This window comes from Oncorhynchus keta, chromosome 28 (genome assembly GCF_023373465.1).
Source record: "Oncorhynchus keta strain PuntledgeMale-10-30-2019 chromosome 28, Oket_V2, whole genome shotgun sequence".
NCBI classification, from domain to species: Eukaryota; Metazoa; Chordata; class Actinopteri; order Salmoniformes; family Salmonidae; genus Oncorhynchus; species Oncorhynchus keta.
In genome coordinates, this window is record NC_068448.1 from 65,365,214 (window position 1) to 65,385,700 (window position 20,487).

General features: G+C 44.8%; 1 protein-coding gene across 2 annotated transcripts in view; it reads right to left on the reverse strand.

Moving 5' to 3' along the window:
* Positions 1-43: 43 nt before the first annotated feature.
* The window catches only part of LOC118361177 (polycystic kidney disease 1 like 1), a 31,263-nt gene continuing 10,819 nt past the window's right edge, over positions 44-20,487 (reverse strand). Inside the window, exons 13-34 of one of the 2 annotated variants that reach the window (XM_052483619.1) lie at positions 18,511-18,617; positions 18,082-18,301; positions 15,475-15,648; positions 15,213-15,399; positions 14,951-15,045; positions 14,438-14,808; positions 14,200-14,284; positions 13,825-14,013; positions 13,601-13,719; positions 12,679-12,789; positions 12,436-12,559; positions 12,193-12,276; positions 8,824-8,972; positions 8,227-8,461; positions 6,372-6,476; positions 4,181-4,321; positions 3,944-4,078; positions 3,472-3,726; positions 1,779-1,940; positions 1,482-1,622; positions 1,166-1,284; positions 44-1,007 (exon numbers count right to left, since the gene is read on the reverse strand). In XM_052483619.1, the coding sequence (XP_052339579.1) occupies positions 449-1,007; positions 1,166-1,284; positions 1,482-1,622; positions 1,779-1,940; positions 3,472-3,726; positions 3,944-4,078; positions 4,181-4,321; positions 6,372-6,476; positions 8,227-8,461; positions 8,824-8,972; positions 12,193-12,276; positions 12,436-12,559; positions 12,679-12,789; positions 13,601-13,719; positions 13,825-14,013; positions 14,200-14,284; positions 14,438-14,808; positions 14,951-15,045; positions 15,213-15,399; positions 15,475-15,648; positions 18,082-18,301; positions 18,511-18,617 (3,867 nt within the window). In that variant the 3' untranslated portion in view covers positions 44-448. The remainder of the gene's footprint in view (positions 1,008-1,165; positions 1,285-1,481; positions 1,623-1,778; positions 1,941-3,471; positions 3,727-3,943; positions 4,079-4,180; positions 4,322-6,371; positions 6,477-8,226; positions 8,462-8,823; positions 8,973-12,192; positions 12,277-12,435; positions 12,560-12,678; positions 12,790-13,600; positions 13,720-13,824; positions 14,014-14,199; positions 14,285-14,437; positions 14,809-14,950; positions 15,046-15,212; positions 15,400-15,474; positions 15,649-18,081; positions 18,302-18,510; positions 18,618-20,487) is intronic. The other variant, XM_052483620.1, reaches the window with a different exon arrangement.

The window sequence follows — 20,487 nt, forward strand, 5'->3', positions numbered from 1 at the left end:
GTAAAACAAGAAGTTGTACTAGTACTTTTGATATCAACAGGATCATGAAGAGTTTTATTTATTTATTGTGCAAGGACGTCTCTGGATTGCTGCAACAATGCAACTGTCCTGTAAACATATTAGTTAGTCAGTGAGCCATGTTGTAATGTTCATTCTTTCATGAAACAGTGTGCGCTCCCCTCACCCTATCCTGCACACCATTTATTTGAGAATGTATTTTACACACCATTTATTTATTTGTTTTACAACCAGGGCAGATTGTTTATTTAATGTTTTTGACAATAGACATGGTGACACAAGCAGTGGCCTACTGAATACTTGTAATTAAGCCTGATTCCCTCCACACAGAGTATATAAACATATTTTTTCACAATATCCCTCTTGAATAGCATATTGATGAAGATAATTCATTTTTCATTCATTCATTCATTAGACTCGACATACAGTGTCAACCCCAGCACTGTCTGACTGTCCCTAGGAATCCCTCCTCTTCTGGCTCAGTCTCCGGGCTCCCATGGACCATAACCTCCACCACAGCAATGTGTGGCCCTCCATGGCCCTCCATCACCCCAGAAGCAGTGGTATATGTGGAGCTGGGCCCCTCTACTGTAGCCCATTGGGTGTTTCTGGGACTTCTGTGGCTCTTCTTACCAGACCGACCGACCGTGGTCCAGTGGCTGATCTGATTCTCCAGAACCACAGTCTTAACCAGCTGATTATCTATCCAGCCTGTTAGGCTATGGATCTGAGGCATGTTGTCCCATGTCCGAGCCTCAGCTAGGTGCACCAAATCTGGGGAGGAGAGGTAGCTTGGCCCCCCTATGGAGGTGGAGATCTGGAGGTTTCTGTCTGATGGGTGCTCTCGGGAGATCCACCCTGGTGCTCCACTATGCAGGGGACTGACGGATGGCCCAATCCTACTTGAGAGTCCCCCAGCTGGGGCTGGGGTCTGCCTCCTCTGGCCTGACTGCTGCAGATGGTGGAGGGTCTCCAATTCGAGCTGAGACCTGGGATGGAAATAAAAACGACTGGCTAACAACCCAGGCCATCTAAACTCAAATAATCAAGTAGTCACTGGGCGAACATAGTTCAGTGAATCACCTCTGCCATTCTATGGCAGGCGAATGCTGTTTTTGATGTGAATTATATTTAGTTGTGGTTTTACCTGTAGTGGTGTGCGTCAGGTGAGTGTTCCCTGGAGGTCAGTGGGAGGTTGGTGATGTCAGGGGGATCATTGAGAAGTGTTTCTTCAGTCACGTGTGCTGTTTCACTGGCAGCAGAGCGCTACAAAAGAAACGCACACCCTTAAAACTGTGCTGGAATCAGGGACAGCTCATGAGATGGTGGTCAGTTCAAATTGAAAGTGGGACATGTCTAAGTAACTCCACCTAGATTGCTTCACAGAGGCTTACATATTCAAAGGTTATGCCTAAATCATATATACACTGGCAGGTTGGTTCAGACAGTGTGGGTGTGCCCACCTGTGAGGCCAGGCTGGAGGGGCTCTGGGTGGGGGAGAAGATATCTTTAGGATGTAGGGTGTGGTGCAGACTGTTAGAGAAGGCATTTAGTCTAAACTGCAGCTCATCCACCAGGCTCTCAAATTCCTCCAGGTAAAAACTCTGAGGAGAAAAAAATATATATCAGCCAGTTAACCCCTTCCATACCTCAATCTAAACCACAAGGTTGTTCTCTGCTTTCATTGACAGTCAAAGCAAAGTAGTCCTATCGTCAAAACTATCTTTTGGACATTAGCATGGAGGTCAAATGTCACTCACTCTCCTGTAGGCATGGCTATCTGTCCATCTCTGTCTGCGTTGGCCAATGAGCACAGCTGCCCGACCCCTGACGTAGCCAACCACGTCACAGAGAGTCAGTAGGCACCTCCTCCTACCAGCTAGTTTAGCAGCTCTCACTAACGAGGAGACGATTCCAGTCAACTAGAGACAGACAGACAGACAGACAGACAGACAGACAGACAGACAGACAGACAGACAGACAGACAGGAGCAGAGGGTTTACAGCAGACAGACAGACAGACAGACAGACAGACAGACAGACAGACAGACAGACAGGAGCAGAGGGTTTACAGCAGACAGACAGACAGACAGACAGACAGACAGACAGACAGACAGAGACAGACAGACAGACAGACAGACAGACAGACAGACAGACAGACAGGAGCAGAGGGTTTACAGCAGACAGACAGACAGACAGACAGACAGACAGACAGACAGGAGCAGAGGGTTTACAGCAGACAGACAGACAGACAGACAGACAGACAGACAGACAGACAGACAGACAGACAGACAGACAGGAGCAGAGGGTTTACAGCAGACAGACAGACAGACAGACAGACAGACAGACAGACAGACAGGAGCAGAGGGTTTGCAGCAGACAGACAGACAGACAGACAGACAGACAGACAGGAGCAGAGGGTTTACAGCAGACAGACAGACAGACAGACAGACAGACAGACAGACAGGAGCAGAGGGTTTACAGCAGACAGACAGACAGACAGACAGACAGACAGACAGACAGACAGGAGCAGAGGGTTTACAGCAGACAGACAGACAGACAGACAGACAGACAGACAGACAGACAGACAGACAGGAGCAGAGGGTTTACAGCAGACAGACAGACAGACAGACAGACAGGAGCAGAGGGTTTACAGCAGACAGACAGACAGACAGACAGACAGACAGACAGACAGACAGAGACAGACAGACAGGAGCAGAGGGTTTACAGCAGACAGACAGACAGACAGACAGACAGACAGACAGACAGGAGCAGAGGGTTTACAGCAGACAGACAGACAGACAGACAGACAGACAGACAGACAGACAGACAGACAGACAGACAGACAGACAGGAGCAGAGGGTTTACAGCAGACAGATGTAGCTTGCTAGGGCTGGATAAAGCAACAACAAAGTACATGGTGATGTAAACACACAGTACTGTAGGGTAGACTACGTGTATGTTTGTTGTCTCTGGATCACCTTGGAAACTAGTTGATTTATGTCAAGGATTTTATCAAACACAAATGTTTAAAAACAGTATTATAAAAAGTGTTTAAAAACAGTATTATAAAATGTGTTTTAAAACAGTGTTATAAAAAGTGTTTAAAAACAGTATTATAAAAAGTGATTAAAAACTGTCACGACTTCCGCCGAAGTCAGCTCCTCTCCTTGTTCGGGTGGCGTTCGGCGTATTTATTCCTCTGTTCCCCCTCATGTTTTTGTGTAAGATTGTTTGTGTTACGTGTTTGTTGTTGACGCGCCAGACTGGTTTGTTTTTCCCGTGGTATTTCACGAAGATGTTTATTGTTAAACATAATTCTTGTGACTGTTTTTGCGCATTTTGCACTTTTGCTCACAAATCTCTGCTTTCCTGCACTGGACTTCGCTACCAGTACGCACACACCTTACAAAAACAGTATTATAAAAAGTGTTTCAAAAAGTTGAATGAGTACCACTGCTGTCCAGGCCACAGTGAGTGTGAGACAGAGAGCTCCATGGTAGAAAGACAAAGACAGGCTGTTGGGGCTGTGGAGCTGGTGGGGCTGAGAGGCCACGGGCAGGGAGGGGGCCCGGGAGCCCAGTTGGCCCCTGGAGAGAGACAGGAGTGTGAAGACGGAGTGGGGCAGGGAGCTGGACCCCCAGGACCTCCTCAGGAGCAGCAGGTTTCCCACAGAGGACAGAGCCACCAACAGGACAACTCCTGACAGCTGGGGACGGAATAGAAACTGTTTAAACATCAGGAAACACTCTAGAAACAAAGTGTGAATTTTAACCAATTAACTTTTACCTGAAGTAATGAAATGTTACTTGAAACTTCTTTAAAAAACATTTACATTAGGATTATTATATTTTAAATAGTTTCCATGCAGACTGTTTGTAGTTAAGGTAGAAGGTGAAAGGTTGCAGTGTCTGTGGATTGTTTACCATTGGCCAGAGAAGTCTGGAGAAGGCGAGTCTGAGTAGAGTCACTGAGGAGGCCATGGTTCTGTTAACCCCCGACAAACACATACACCGCACCACCAGGAGGAAGAGCAGTATGCCACGCAGTGTATGGGTGTGCTGGAGATACAGAGGACTCATCATCATCATCATCATCATCATCATCATCATCATCATCATCATCATCATACACACATACACCTCACTCTCTCCCATTCTAACCTGTTCCCAGGTAGACAATAAGCTGACATCCACATGCTTCCTGAAGTCGTGTCGCTGCAGCAGGTCAACGACCTCCAGAGTCAGAATGGACTGATAGATGTAGTAGATGTAGTACACCAGGGTTACCAGGAGTATACTAGCCTGGATGGAGACAGAGAGGTGTTACCAGGAGTATACTAGCCTGGAGGGAGACAGAGAGGTGTTACGAGGAGTATACTGGCCTGGAGGGAGACAGAGAGGAGGGTTACCAGGAGTATACTAGCCTGGAGGGAGACAGAGAGGTGTTACCAGGAGTATACTGGCCTGGAGGGAGACAGAGATGCGTTACGAGGAGTATACTGGCCTGGAGGGAGACAGAGAGGAGGGTTACCAGGAGTATACTAGCCTGGAGGGAGACAGAGAGGTGTTACCAGGAATATACTAGCCTGGAGGGAGACAGAGAGGTGTTACCAGGAGTATACTGGCCTGGAGGGAGACAGAGATGCGTTACCAGGAGTATACTAGCCTGGAGGAAGACAGAGAGGTGTTACCAGGATTATACTGACCTGGAGGGAGACAGAGAGAAGTGTTACCAGGAGTATACTGGCCTGGAGGGAGACAGAGAGGTGTTACCAGGAGTATACTGGCCTGGAGGGAGGCAGAGAGGTGTTACCAGGATTATACTGACCTGGAGGGAGACAGAGAGAATGGTTACCAGGATTATACTGGCCTGGAGGGAGACAGAGAGAAGTGTTACCAGGAGTATACTGGCCTGGAGGGAGACAGAGAGGAGGGTTACCAGGAGTATACTGACCTGGAGGGAGACAGAGAGGTGTTACCAGGAGTATACTGGCCTGGAGGGAGACAGAGAGGTGTTACCAGAAGTATACTAGCCTGGAGGGAGACAGAGAGGTGTTACCAGGAGTATACTAGCCTGGAGGGAGACAGAGAGGTGTTACCAAGGAGTATACTAGCCTGGAGGGAGACAGAGAGGTGTTACCAGGAGTATACTAGCCTGGATGGAGACAGAGAGGTGTTACCAGGAGTTAACTAGCCTGGAGGGAGACAGAGAGGTGTTACCAGGAGTATACATTTACATCTACATTTAAGTCATACTAGCCTGGAGGAAGACAGAGAGGTGTTACCAGGAGTATACTGGCCTGGAGGGAGACAGAGAGGTGTTACCAGGAGTATACTAGCCTGGATGGAGACAGAGAGGTGTTACCAGGAGTTAACTAGCCTGGAGGGAGACAGAGATGCGTTACCAGGAGTTAACTAGCCTGGAGGGAGACAGAGAGGTGTTACCAGGAGTATACATTTACATTTAAGTCATACTAGCCTGGAGGAAGACAGAGAGGTGTTACCAGGAGTATACTAGCCTGGAGGGAGACAGAGAGGTGTTACCAGGAGTATACATTTACATTTACATTTAAGTCATACTAGCCTGGAGGAAGACAGAGAGGTGTTACCAGGAGTATACTAGCCTGGAGGGAGACAGAGAGGTGTTACCAGGAGTATACTAGCCTGGATGGAGACAGAGAGGTGTTACCAGGAGTTAACTAGCCTGGAGGGAGACAGAGATGCGTTACCAGGAGTATACTGGCCTGGAGGGAGACAGAGAGAAGTGTTACCAGGAGTATACTGGCCTGGAGGGAGACAGAGAGAAGTGTTACCAGGAGTATACTGGCCTGGAGGGAGACAGAGAGGAGGGTTACCAGGAGTATACTGACCTGGAGGGAGACAGAGAGGTGTTACCAGGATTATACTGGCCTGGAGGGAGACAGAGAGGTGTTACCAGGAGTATACTAGCCTGGAGGGAGACAGAGAGGTGTTACCAGGATTATACTGACCTGGATGGAGACAGAGAGGTGTTACCAGGAGTATACTGGCCTGGAGGGAGACAGAGAGAAGTGTTACCAGGAGTATACTGGCCTGGAGGGAGACAGAGAGGAGGGTTACCAGGAGTATACTGACCTGGAGGGAGACAGAGAGAAGGGCAAACTGACCTATTATTGCTAAACAAACAGAAAGAAAATTCCTACTGAGAGAAATGTTTGTAGGGTATAAAGTTCAGTGTGGTTTGCTTAGTACTGAGTATGAAGAGGCTAGCTTGAGCTAGAGAACTCAGACAACTACAGTGAGCAAACCCAGATTTACAGAGAATGTATTGCTGTATATACTGTATGAGAGAAGGGAGGGGGTTCTCTCTCACCTGAAGCCAACTCTGGGGGTCTCTCAAGTATCCCAGCATGCCTTTCTCTCCAGCAGAACAGATCTGGAGGACGAGCTGGACCAGAGAGACGAGGAGGAAAAGGAGCTGGAGAGGAGAGATGAAGGCAAACAAAGCTACAGCTCATATTCACCTTCAGATATCATTGGCCTTCATGTCTGAGATAAGACTAATAGAATGGGCCTTTGTTTTAGCTAAGCTCACAATTCACTGCTCACAGTTCACTTCTCACTGCTTGTTGCTAGTAGTCCTGTGTGACTGTGGATGGAAGGCCAGACCCTATCTGACTGAATGTGGAGGGTTGTCGTGGAGGGAAGAGATCAGGGGTGGGGAAACTCCTGCGCGTGAGCCCATTCAATCCGGGCCGCAGGAGGTTTGAGTAAACACATAATATACGGTACCAGTCAAAAGTTTGGACAACCCTACTCATTCAAGGATTTTTCTTTATTTTTAGTATTTTCTACATTATAGAATAATAATGAAGACATCAACACGATGAAATAACACATATGGAATCATGTAGTAACCAAAGAAGTGTTAAACAATTCAAAATATATTTAATATTTGAGATTATTCCAAGTAGCCACCCTTAGCCTTGATGACAGCTTTGCACACTCATGAGGTGTTGGAACACATTTCAATTAACAGGTGTGCCTCGTTAAAAGTTAATATGCAGACTTTCTTTCCTTCTTAATGCGTTTGAGCCAATCAGTTGTGTTGTGACAAGGTAGGGGTGGTACACAGAAGATAGCCCTATTTGGTAAAAGACCAAGTCCGTGTTATGGCAAAAACAGCTCAAATAAGCAAAGAGAAACAACAGTCCATCTTTACTTTAAGGCATGAACGTCAGACATTGCGGAAAATTTCAAGAACTTTTAAAGTTTTTCTTCAAGTGCAGTCGCAAAAACCATCAAGCGCTATGATGAAACTGGCTCTCATGAGGACTGTCACAGGAAAAGTAAACCCAGAGTTACCTCTGCTGCAGAGGATAAGTTCATTAGAGTTAAGTGCACCTTAGATTGCAGCCCAAATAAATGCCTCAGAGTTCAAGTAACAGACACATCTCAACATCAACTGTTCAGAGGAGACTGTGGGAATCAGGCCTTCATGGCTGAATGGCTGCAAAGAAACCACTACTAAAAGGACAGCAACAAGAAGAAGAGACTTGCTTGGGGTAAGAAACATGAGCAATGGACATTAGGTGTGTTTCCCAACGTGAAGCATGGATGAGGAGGTGTGATGGTGCTTTGCTGGTGACACTGTCAGTGATTTATTTAGAATTCAAGGCACACTTAACCAGCATGACTACCACAGCATTCTGCAGCGATATGCAATCCTGTTTGTTTTTCAACAGGATAATGACACAACACACCTCCGGGCTGTGTGAGGGCTATTTAATCAAGAAGGAGTGATGGAGTGCTGCATCTGATGACCTGGCCTACACAATCACCCGACCTCAACCCAATTGCGATGGTTTCGGATGAGTTGGACCGCAGAGTGAAGGAAAAGCAGCCAACAAGTGGTCAGTATATGTGGGAACTCCTTCAAGACTGTCGGGAAAGCATTCCAGGTGAAGCTGGTTGAGAAAATGCCAAGAGTGTGCAAAGCTGTCATCAAGGCAAAGAAAGGGTGGATACTTTGAAGAATCTAAAATCCCAAATATATATTGATTTGTTTAACATTGTTTTGGTTAGTACATGTTTTGATGTCTTCACTATTAAAAGTCCCTATGTGGCCCTCTCGCCAAACACTTTCCCACCACTGGGCTAGATGTTAGGGGATATGGTAGAGGTTAGTTAGAGGATGGGGCTAGGGACTAGGAGTGTTATGGTGTTACCTGACATGCCATACTGAAGTAGTCCCATACAGTAGGTGAATGGTAGACCCTAGCTGACTGGACACGGGCGGAGGTGTGCAAAGCTCCACCAGGTAATCTCTCGGCCATCAGGTTCACACTGTTGAACAGGTTGGTGGGGGGGCTGTAGAGGGTGAACTGGGTTTCCATGGCTACTGTTAGTCTGTCCAGCCAGCCAGCGGACCTCAGGGATTCTAGCCTGGACACAAACTCTGACCTGGGCGTTAATTAGAGCAGAGAGGACAGGGTGACATCAGCAACATGGTTTCTGTTATCATAGACTAAGCTAAGGTGTGTGTTGTAGAATAGGTGAACAGACATTTAAAAAAGCTATTTAACCTTTATTTACCTAGGCAAGTCAGTTAACATCAAATTCTTATTTACAATGACGGCCTACAACGGCCAAACCAGTACGACAATGGGCCAATTGTGCGCCGACCTATTGGACTCCCAATCACGGCCGGTTATGATACAGCCTGGTGATACATACATGATGTGAAAAAAGTTCAAGTCTGTTTACTCATGTACATGGTAGTTTCATTGAGATAATGGTGCTGAGTGGTTGTGTTGTGTTCTGACCGTGTTAGACCCAGTCGTACTGTGGTCCCAGTTCCTGTGTAACACTGGAGTTGACCGCAGAGACAAAGTCCGACCTCCATGGGTAACGCCATCCCAGAGACTCTTTCCGTGAGGCATTCTGGGAACAAGGTCGCCATTACAGGAGGCACCTGAGGGGAGGTCAGAGGTTAGTTATGGGTTCACCCAGCAGGATACATTTAGCTATCAAACACACAGACAATAACTTAATTTTCTAGTTTCTAAAGAAAGTAGACCACTCACAGCAAAATTAAATGTGGAATACATAGACATTATGATTCCACATTGCACAGACAGTAAAATCTGAGCTGTACTGCAATACTGTGTATGTAACACCTACATGTTTCAAGCAGACCACCATAGTCGCTGTGCCCAAGAATGCCAAGTTAACATGTCTAAATTCAACAAGCTCTCACAGTCTCACATCAGAATTTGACATTCATCCGCGTTTCTGAAATGCCAAATTTGAAGTTGTTCCAAACGTAAAATATCGAAGTGTTTAAGGATAAGTTTAGGCATCAACTCCGAATTCTTAAGGTTAGGTATTAACTCTGAATGGTGAAGGTAAGGGTTACGGTTAGGTATTAACTCTGAATGGTGAAGGTAAGGGTTAAGGTTAGGTATTAACTCTGAATGGTGAAGGTAAGGGTTAAGGTTAGGTATTAACTCTGAATGGTGAAGGTAAGGGTTAAGGTTAGGTATTAACTCTGAATGGTGAAGGTAAGGGTTAAGGTTAGGTATTAACTCTGAATGGTGAAGGTAAGGGTTAAGGTTAGGTATTAACTCTGAATGGTGAAGGTAAGGGTTAAGGTTAGGTATTAACTCTGAATGGTGAAGGTAGGGGTTAAGGTTAGGTATTAACTCTGAATGGTGAAGGTAAGGGTTAAGGTTAGGTATTAACTCTGAATGGTGAAGGTAAGGTTTAAGGTTAGGTATTAACTCTGAATGGTGAAGGTAAGGTTTAAGGTTAGGTATTAACTCTGAATGGTGAAGGTAAGGGTTAAGGTTAGGTATTAACTCTGAATGGTGAAGGTAAGGGTTAAGGTTAGGTATTAACTCTGAATGGTGAAGGTAAGGGTTAAGGTTAGGTATTAACTCTGAATGGTGAAGGTAAGGTTTAAGGTTAGGTATTAACTCTGAATGGTGAAGGTAAGGTTTAAGGTTAGGTATTAACTCTGAATGGTGAAGGTAAGGGTTAAGGTTAGGTATTAACTCTGAATGGTGAAGGTAAGGGTTAAGGTTAGGTATTAACTCTGAATGGTGAAGGTAAGGGTTAAGGTTAGGTATTAACTCTGAATGGTGAAGGTAAGGGTTAAGGTTAAGTATTAACTCTGAATGGTGAAGGTAAGGTTTAAGGTTAGGTATTAACTCTGAATGGTGAAGGTAAGGGTTAAGGTTAGGTATTAACTCTGAATGGTGAAGGTAAGGGTTAAGGTTAGGTATTAACTCTGAATGGTGAAGGTAAGGGTTAAGGTTAGGTATTAACTCTGAATGGTGAAGGTAAGGGTTAAGGTTAGGTATTTTATTTATTTTATTTTATTTATCTGTTATTTTACCAGGTAAATTGACTGAGAACACGTTCTCATTTGCAGCAATGACCTGGGGAATAGTTACAGGGGAGAGGAGGGGGATGAATGAGCCAATTGTAAACTGGGGATTATTTGGTGACCGTGATGGTTTGAGGGTCAGATTGGGAATTTAGTCAGGACACCGGGGTTAACACCCCTACTCTTACGATAAGTGCCATGGGCTCTTTAATGACCTCAGAGAGTCAGGACACCCATTTAACGTCCCATCCGAAAGACGGCACCCTACACAGGGCAATGTCCCCAATCACTGCCCTGGGGCATTTGGATATTTTTTAGACCAGAGGAAAGAGTGCCTCCTACTGGCTCATTGACTACAGCTCAGCGTTCAACACCATAGTGTCCTCCAAGCTCATCACTAAGCAAAGGACCCTGAGACTGAACGTCTCCCTCTGCAACTGGATCTTGGACATCCTGACGGGCCCCAGGTGGTGAGGGTAGGCAACAACACATCCGCCATGCTGACCCTCAACACGGGGGCCCTTCAGGGGTGCAGATTTAGTCATGTACTCCCTGTTCACCCACGACTGCGTGGCTGCACACGACTCCAACATCATTAAGTTTGCCGACGACACAAAGGTGGTAGGCCTGATCACCAACAATGATGAGACTATAGACTATATGAAGGAGGCCAGAGACCTGGCAGTGTGCTGCCAGGACAACAACCTCTCCCTCAACATCAGCAAGACAAAGGAGCTGATCGTGAACTACAGGAAACGGAGGATAGAGCACGCCCCCATTCACATCGAAGGGGCTGTAGTGGAGCAGGTCGAGAGATACAAGTTCATCGGTGTCCACATCACTAAGGACCTATCATGGTCCGAACACACCAACACAGTTGTGAAGAGGCCACGACAAAGCCTCTTCCCCCTCAGGAGGCTGAAAAGATTTGACATGGGCCCTCAAATCCTCAAAAAGTTCTACAGCTGCACCATTGCGAGCATCTTGACAGGCTACAACACCGCTTGTATGGAAACTGCTTGGCATCTGAATGTATGGCGCTACAGACTGCAGTGACTATTTATATTGACCAACTTTTGATTTGCACTGGCTCTATGCACACTCACTGGACTCTACCCACACATACGACACTGACACTCCAACACACACACACATACATAGACTGCGACTACATACGCTCACACACACAAAACACACACACACACACACACACACACACACACACACACACACACACACACACACACACACACACACACACACACACACACACACACACACACACACACACACACACACACACATATAGACACTTTCACACTCTTTACATACACTGCTGCTACTCTGTTTATTGTATATCCTGATTGCTTAGTCACGTTCTACCTCTACCTACATGTATATATTACCTCAACTACCTCTAACCCCTGCTAAATGACTCAGTACCAGTACTCCTTGTATATAGTCTCGTTATTATTTTATTGTGCTACTATTTCCTTTTGTATTTTTTGAAAAAATTCTTACTTTTTAAATATGCATTGTTGGGAATGGGCTCATGTACGCATTTCACGGTAAAGTCTACACCAGTTGTATTTGGCGCATGTGAAAATGTCATTTCCTTTGATTTGAATTCCTCAAATACACTCCATGTTGACTACACTACCCCCTGCTGATGGACAAGTGAACCTGCAGTTTTACAGAGGATTAAAAAACGGAGTAATTCCTATCCATTTAAATGTCAACATTTAACAGTCCCCAGTGTTTTTCCGGTCAGTTAAATGAGATGTGTCCATTCCCCCTGGTTTACCTGGCATTGGGATGCGTTGGAAACATCAATCTTCCTCAAGATGGGCTCTCCTATCAGAATACATGTTCCCTGGACAGCACCTGCCTGTCATGAGGGGAGATAAAGAGGTTGTAAAACAGATGCACACACACACACACACACACACACACACACACACACACACACACACACACACACACACACACACACACACACACACACACACACACACACACACACACACACACACACACACACACACACCTTCCCAGTTGCTGATATGTTGTTATACCAGTTGTCCCAGTCCAGACCATCCAGTACACTGGTTAAGGTCCAGTTCCACCACTCATCATGCGTTTGGATGGACAGGAAGGGGTTATGTGGGCTCCTAAATTTTGTTGAAAAAAAATAGTTTCATACTGATCGTGAAAATGTATACATATGAATATGCTAACAACAAGCAACAAACTGCAGATACAAGGGATTATATTCCTGCTTCCCTCCTACCTGGTGAACTGTGTTCTGACGGCATGGTTGAGGTGATACTGGTCTCTAAAGGAGCTGCCATAGGTTACACACAGTAGGAGGAACAGCATGGAGACGCACACTGCCATCTCCCTATGGAGGGAACAGACTGGGTCAGAAACACACTGCCATCTCCCTATGGAGGGGACAGACTGGGTCAGAAACACACTGCCATCTCCCTATGGAGGGAACAGACTGGGTCAGAAACACACTGCCATCTCCCTATGGAGGGGACAGACTGGGTCAGAAACACACTGCCATCTCCCTATGGAGGGGTCAGACTGGGTCAGAAACACACTGCCATCTCCCTATGGAGGGGACAGACTGGGTCAGAAACACACTGCCATCTCCCTATGGAGGGGACAGACTGGGTCAGAAACACACTGCCATCTCCCTATGGAGGGAACAGACTGGGTCAGAAACACACTGCCATCTCCCTATGGAGGGGACAGACTGGGTCAGAAACACACTGCCATCTCCCTATGGAGGGAACAGACTGGGTCAGAAACACACTGCCATCTCCCTATGGAGGGGACAGACTGGGTCAGAAACACACTGCCATCTCCCTATGGAGGGAACAGACTGGGTCAGAAACACACTGCCATCTCCCTATGGAGGGGACAGACTGGGTCAGAAACACACTGCCATCTCCCTATGGAGGGGACAGACTGGGTCAGAAACACACTGCCATCTCCCTATGGAGGGGACAGACTGGGTCAGAAACACACTGTCATCTCCCTATGGAGGGAACAGACTGGGTCAGAAACACACTGCCATCTCCCTATGGAGGGGACAGACTGGGTCAGAAACACACTGCCATCTCCCTATGGAGGGGACAGACTGGGTCAGAAACACACACACATATATATGAAAGGCACACACACACACACATACACACACACACCTGAGTGTTTTGCGAATGAGTGTTTCTCTCCTCTTCCTCCCCCCTGTCCTCCTCAGCTCCCCAGAAGTGGGTGGGCGTACCAGACGCAGATACCGAGCCCTCTGACGGGCCGCCAGCACCTGTCAATAACACAGCAAAGACTTGTCTTAATATCTTCTTAAATAATATGGAATAAAACCAGAGCAGTTGGTCATCTGTTAGGGAGAGTAGGATGATGTTGTTACCCTGTCAAAGTGAGAGCATCTCTCCTGGGGCAGATGAGGAGGGCTGAGCAGGAAGAGCTCTGGGACACAGGAGCCATCTTGGGTCCACAGTTTCAGAGTTTCTGCCTGAAACCCAGGAACTCCTGAGAAACTTGAGAAGTCTGGACGCTTCCTGCGCCAGTAGGAGACCACCACAGCCACGGCAAGGATCTAGAAAAGAAAATCAAACAGACCAATTCCATCAATGTTTTTCTGAGTAAGTCAATAGTAAATTATTGACGGCAACCACTTTTGGTTTGCAAAGGTTAGCTTTATATTTGTGTTTGCCTGGGTTTGGGTTAAGTTGGGGTTCATGCTAGGTTGGGTTTGTGTTTTGTTCGTTGGGGTTTGGTTTACCACGGCTGGCTGGATGAGGAAGACACAGGAGAGCAGGGAGAAGAAGACAGAATGGATCCACAGTAAAGTCTTACTGCTGCTGAACCTAACATACGCACACACACATACACACGCATCCACACGCACGCACACAAAAACAATAACGCCCTGGTAAATAACTTGTACCAAATGTATCACTTGTAATCATTTGTATCACTCTATAATACAGTATGATAGCTACCTTGCCTTATGTACTAACCTGATCCCCAAGACGATAGTGACCACTAGAGAGGAGAGGCCCAGGGCCAAACACAGTACCCAGGCTAGGAGGTGACTCCAGCGGGGTAGAGGGCTGAGCCTGCCCCCTAAACATCTGCTGGTACTGTTGCCCACCTGGTTGCTGCCTAGCAGTTTGGAGCTATCGTTGAGGTTACGATCCCTCTCCTTGCTAATGCTGTTGTTGTCTGGGACACTGTTGCCTAGCAACCTGCCAAGCAAGCTGTCAAAACCACTGGAGTTGCAATCTGAGGAGACTTTCTCCTGGGTCAGCAGATCCCTTACCAGATCCTGACTGCCCCGTATTACCAGATCTCCTCTTTGAGTTACCAGATCCCTATTCGGCACTGAGCCCTGAGACATGAGAGATAGAGAGAGGAACATGATACCTAATATTAAGTAAACAAATATAATATCTAAGAGGTCAAATGTAAATCTAATAGAAGCCAAACACATATTTTCCCAAATGTGTGTAAGAATAGAAAGAGTGTGTCACCTCATATTTCTTCCTCCAGGCCTCCTGTGCACACTGCTGCAGATTGTTCCAGGAGAGAGAGTCAAACACACAGTCACTCACAATCAGCGCATCAGCTTGGGGGAAAGAGAGAGATTAGAGATAGATAGAGATAGAGAGAGAGCAGAGATCTATCACTTGACTCCCTCACTTTCACCTGTTCTCAACCACCCACAAGAAAGAACCATAGCAGGGCATAGTGAGTGCTTGCATGTGTGTGTGTGTGTATGTGTGTGTGTTCTACCTTCTATAGAGTAGATGTCTGGCAGTCTGACCATGTCCTGTTTGACCTCTGACCTCTTTACTCTGATCTCACGCTGACGGAACAGGAAGGACAGCGCGGACGCTACGGGCAACACAGCCAGTGCACTGAGCAACCCCGTCGTTAGGGAAACGGTAGACACGTCGATGATGCCCAGCTCTGAGGTGTACTGGAACAACACACAGCATTATGGATAGTGTAGTTGCCCATAATGACAGATTGATTGATTGATTGATTGACTCACTTGGTCATCGAGGCCAGATATGAGTAACGTGTTGACACACATGTACCCCAGCAGCAGCAGCAGACACACACTGAGGCGCTGTGTGTGAGTGAACACGCTAGGAGAGGGACCACTGTACACAGACAACCACAGGTGGAAGTCTGACAGGTACTCTGACAGCTTCAGATACAGCAGCTACACAAACACATGACAAAATAACATATGAAGAGCAGATGACATACCAACACATAACAAAATAACATATTAAGAGCAGATGACATACCAACACATGACAAAATAACATATTAAGAGCAGATGACATACCAACACATAACAAAATAACATTTTAAGAGCAGATGACAGAACGACACATGACAAAATAACATATTAAGAGCAGATGACATACCAACACATAACAAAATAACATATTAAGAGCAGATGACATACCAACACATGACAAAATAACATATTAAGAGCAGATGACATACCAACACATAACAAAATAACATATTAAGACAGATGACATACCAACACATGACAAAATAACATATTAAGAGCAGATGACATACCAACACATAACAAAATAACATATTAAGAGCAGATGACATACCAACACATGACAAAATAACATATTAAGAGCAGATGACATACCAACACATAACAAAATAACATAGAGCAGATGACATACCAACACATGACAAAATAACATATTAAGAGCAGATGACATACCAACACATAACAAAATAACATATTAAGAGCAGATGACATACCAACACATAACAAAATAACATATTAAGAGCAGATGACATACCAACACATAACAAAATAACATATTAAGAGCAGATGACATACCAACACATGACAAAATAACATATTAAGAGCAGATGACATACCAACACATAACAAAATAACATATTAAGAGCAGATGACACAACGACACATGACAAAATAACATATTAAGAGCAGATGACATACCAACACATAACAAAATAACATATTAAGAGCAGATGACATACCAACACATGACAAAATAACATATTAAGAGCAGATGACATACCAACACATGACAAAATAACATATTAAGAGCAGATGACATACCAACACATGACAAAATAACATATTAAGAGCAGATGACATACCAACACATGACAAAATAACATATTAAGAGCAGATGACACAACAACACATGACAAAATAACATATTAAGAGCAGATGACACAACGACACATGACAAAATAACATATTAAGAGCAGATGACATACCAACACATGACAAAATAACATATTAAGAGCAGATGACATACCAACACATAACAAAATAACATATTAAGAGCAGATGACACAACGACACATGACAAAATAACATATTAAGAGCAGATGACATACCAACACATAACAAAATAACATATTAAGAGCAGATGACATACCAACACATGACAAAATAACATATTAAGAGCAGATGACATACCAACACATAACAAAATAACATATTAAGAGCAGATGACATACCAACACATGACAAAATAACATATTAAGAGCAGATGACATACCAACACATAACAAAATAACATATTAAGAGCAGATGACATACCAACACATAACAAAATAACATATTAAGAGCAGATGACATACCAACACATAACAAAATAACATATTAAGAGCAGATGACATACCAACACATGACAAAATAACATATTAAGAGCAGATGACATACCAACACATAACAAAATAACATATTAAGAGCAGATGACACAACGACACATGACAAAATAACATATTAAGAGCAGATGACATACCAACACATAACAAAATAACATATTAAGAGCAGATGACATACCAACACATGACAAAATAACATATTAAGAGCAGATGACATACCAACACATGACAAAATAACATATTAAGAGCAGATGACATACCAACACATGACAAAATAACATATTAAGAGCAGATGACATACCAACACATGACAAAATAACATATTAAGAGCAGATGACACAACAACACATGACAAAATAACATATTAAGAGCAGATGACACAACGACACATGACAAAATAACATATTAAGAGCACATGACATAAGAACATCATTAGACAATGAGTTTGTGTGTGTGTGTGTGTTCACGTTTTACTGTACTTGTGAGTACCAGAAGTCTTCACAAGAATAGTAAACCAACTAAAATGAAGAGACGTGAGGATATTCTGCCTGCCGGTCCACATTTGTAAAAACTCTATTTCAGTCTTAGTTAGAATTAGGGTTAGAATTAGGGTTAGGGGTTGTTAGGTTTAGGGTTAGAATTAGGGTTAGGGGTTGTTAGGTTTAGAAGTAAGGGTTAGAATTAGGGTTAGAATTAGGGTTAGGGGTAGTTAGGTTTAGGGTTAGAATTAGGGTTAGGGGTTGTTAGGTTTAGGGTTAGAAATAAGGGTTAGAATTAGGGTTAGGGGTTGTTAGGTTTAGAAGTAAGGGTTAGGTTTATAGAAAAATAGAATTTTGAATGGGAATCAACTGTTGGTGTGAGTGTGTGTGTGTGTACGTGCGCACACGCGTATGTGTGTGTGTGTGTGTGTGTGTGTGTGCGTATGCGTGCGTGTGGCATGTGTGTACACGTGTGCATCCAGGTGTGTTACCTTGGTGAATCCTGGCCCCTGATCACAGACCCTGAGTCTCCTCTCCACCTGTCTGTCACCCTCATCAACAGCCAACCAGCACTGGCCTAGGAACAGCCAGCTCCGCCCCTTGCCCTTCACCTCACACACCTCCACCTGTCTGAGGTACCAGGTGGGGGAGGGGCCAGTGTTATCATGCCACAGGTGCAGCCCCCACAGAGGGCCTAGACTGTCTACAGTACTACAGAAAGACACACAAACAGTGACATGGGATTAGTACAGGGGTGTCTCTGTCTCTGTGGCTGCAGCTGCTAGGGACGGACAGTTTCACATGCTGGCTGCCCTGGCTGGGCTGACTGATGACACAACAGTTCTCATAGTAAACAAAAACAGAGATGTATAGTAGTGCATTGTAAAGGCGGATACTGTAGCTGTAATGTTGTTTCGTACCTCAGTATAAAGGTGTTCCTGGAGTTCCTTCTGAACAGAAGGCATTCTGGGTCATGTAGTTGTCTGGTCTGTGACACCCCATCCTCTCCATACAGCACAATATGGACCTGACACACACACAAACACACACAACAGACAATTATGCTAGGTTTGCTCAGGAAAAGGTATGTAATGAGGTGAACATGTTGTAATAGTAACTTGATAAATACAGGTTTTGTGTGTATTTGCAGTGTGTGTATTTGCAGTGTGTGTATGTCTGTCTGTGCCTTTGTCTGAATGAGATATGAGGGTAAAAGACAGTATTGCACATTCAGGTGGCACATATACACAGAGACTGACACACCAAAACATAAGGATGAAAGGACAGATCTCATTACTAAACAAAAACATGTAACTATGAACTTTATGGAGTTAACCCCCCTACTGTTAACTTCTTATGGCTGGGGGGCAGTATTGAGTAGCTTGGATGAATAAGTTGCCCAAAGTAAACAGCCTGCTCTTCAGTCTCAGTTGCTAATATATGCATATTATTATTAGTATTGGATAGAAAACACTCTAAAGTTTCTAAAACTGTTTGAATGATGTATGTGAGTATAACAGAACTCATATGGCAGGCAAAATGTTGAAATCAAAACAGGAAGTGAGAAATCTGAGCTTTGTATGTATTCACCAGAGTCCCCAATGAAATCCCCTTGAGATAATAATGATGTTGCACTGCCTAGGGGTTACACTAGATGTCAACCAATAATATACATTTTAATGAGACTTATATGGTGTTGTGGGAGTGAATGAGAGCAGAATGTATCCATCAAGCAGCCATTTTCTGATCACGCTTATTCCTCATGGTACCCACTTGCGTTCCATTGCTCATGAAGATGAAGGAATACTCCGGTTGGAACTTTATTGAAGCTATATGTTAAAAACATCCTAATGATTGATTCTGTACTTAGTTTGAAATGTTTCTTTGACCTGTAATATAACTTTTTGAAGTTTCTGTCCGATGTAACGCCGACCAGAATGAGCGTTTGTATATGTATACCAAACGCGCTAACAAAAGAAGGTATTTGGACATAAATAACGGATATTATCGAACAAAACAAACATTTATTGTGGACCTGGGATTCCTGGAGTGCTTTCTGATGTAGATCATCAAAGGTAAGGGAATATTTATCAGGTAATTTATTGTTTATGTTGACGCCATCGTTGCGGCTATTGTGATTTTTTTACTTCTGAGCGCCGTCTCAGATTATTGCATGGGTTTCTTTTTTCATAAAGTTTTTTTGAAATCTGACACAGCAGTTGTCACGAATCCCGCTTCCTGAGTCTGTGTTTGCCTGTGTTTCTGTCCTGGAGTGTGTTTCCGGTGTCCTGTAACGCACCCTGTCTGGTTGCCGGGCGAATTAGCTTGTTGGGAGATCGATGTTCACCCGCACCTGTATCCCATCAGTAATCTGCACACCTGTCCTGATCATCACCTCTCCCCTTCAAAAGCTCTGACCTGACATCCATTCCCTGCCGGATCGTTAGCCATGAACAGTATGTTGTGCCCACGAACCAGCCTCCAGTTTATAGAGTTTGTTTTCTTTTATTGTTTTGTACGTCTTGCTTGCCTTTAACTTACCGCCGTTTGTTTTGTCTACAGCCATTCACCCGGAACCCCATACCCCATCCCTGACATACCCCATCCCTGTCATACCCCATCCCTGTCATACCCCATCCCTGTCATACCCCATCCCTGTCTGCTCGTCACCAGTGTGTTGTTATCCATTGGATCTGTCTATCCACTCCCATCAACCCACCTCCGCTGCCCTCTCCTCCACCCAGAACCCATACCCCATCCCTGTCTGCTCGTCACCAGTGTGTTGTTATCCATTGGATCTGTCTATCCACTCCCATCAACCCACCTCCGCTGCCCGCTCCTCCACCCAGAACCCATACCCCATCCCTGTCTGCTCGTCACCAGTGTGTTGTTATCCA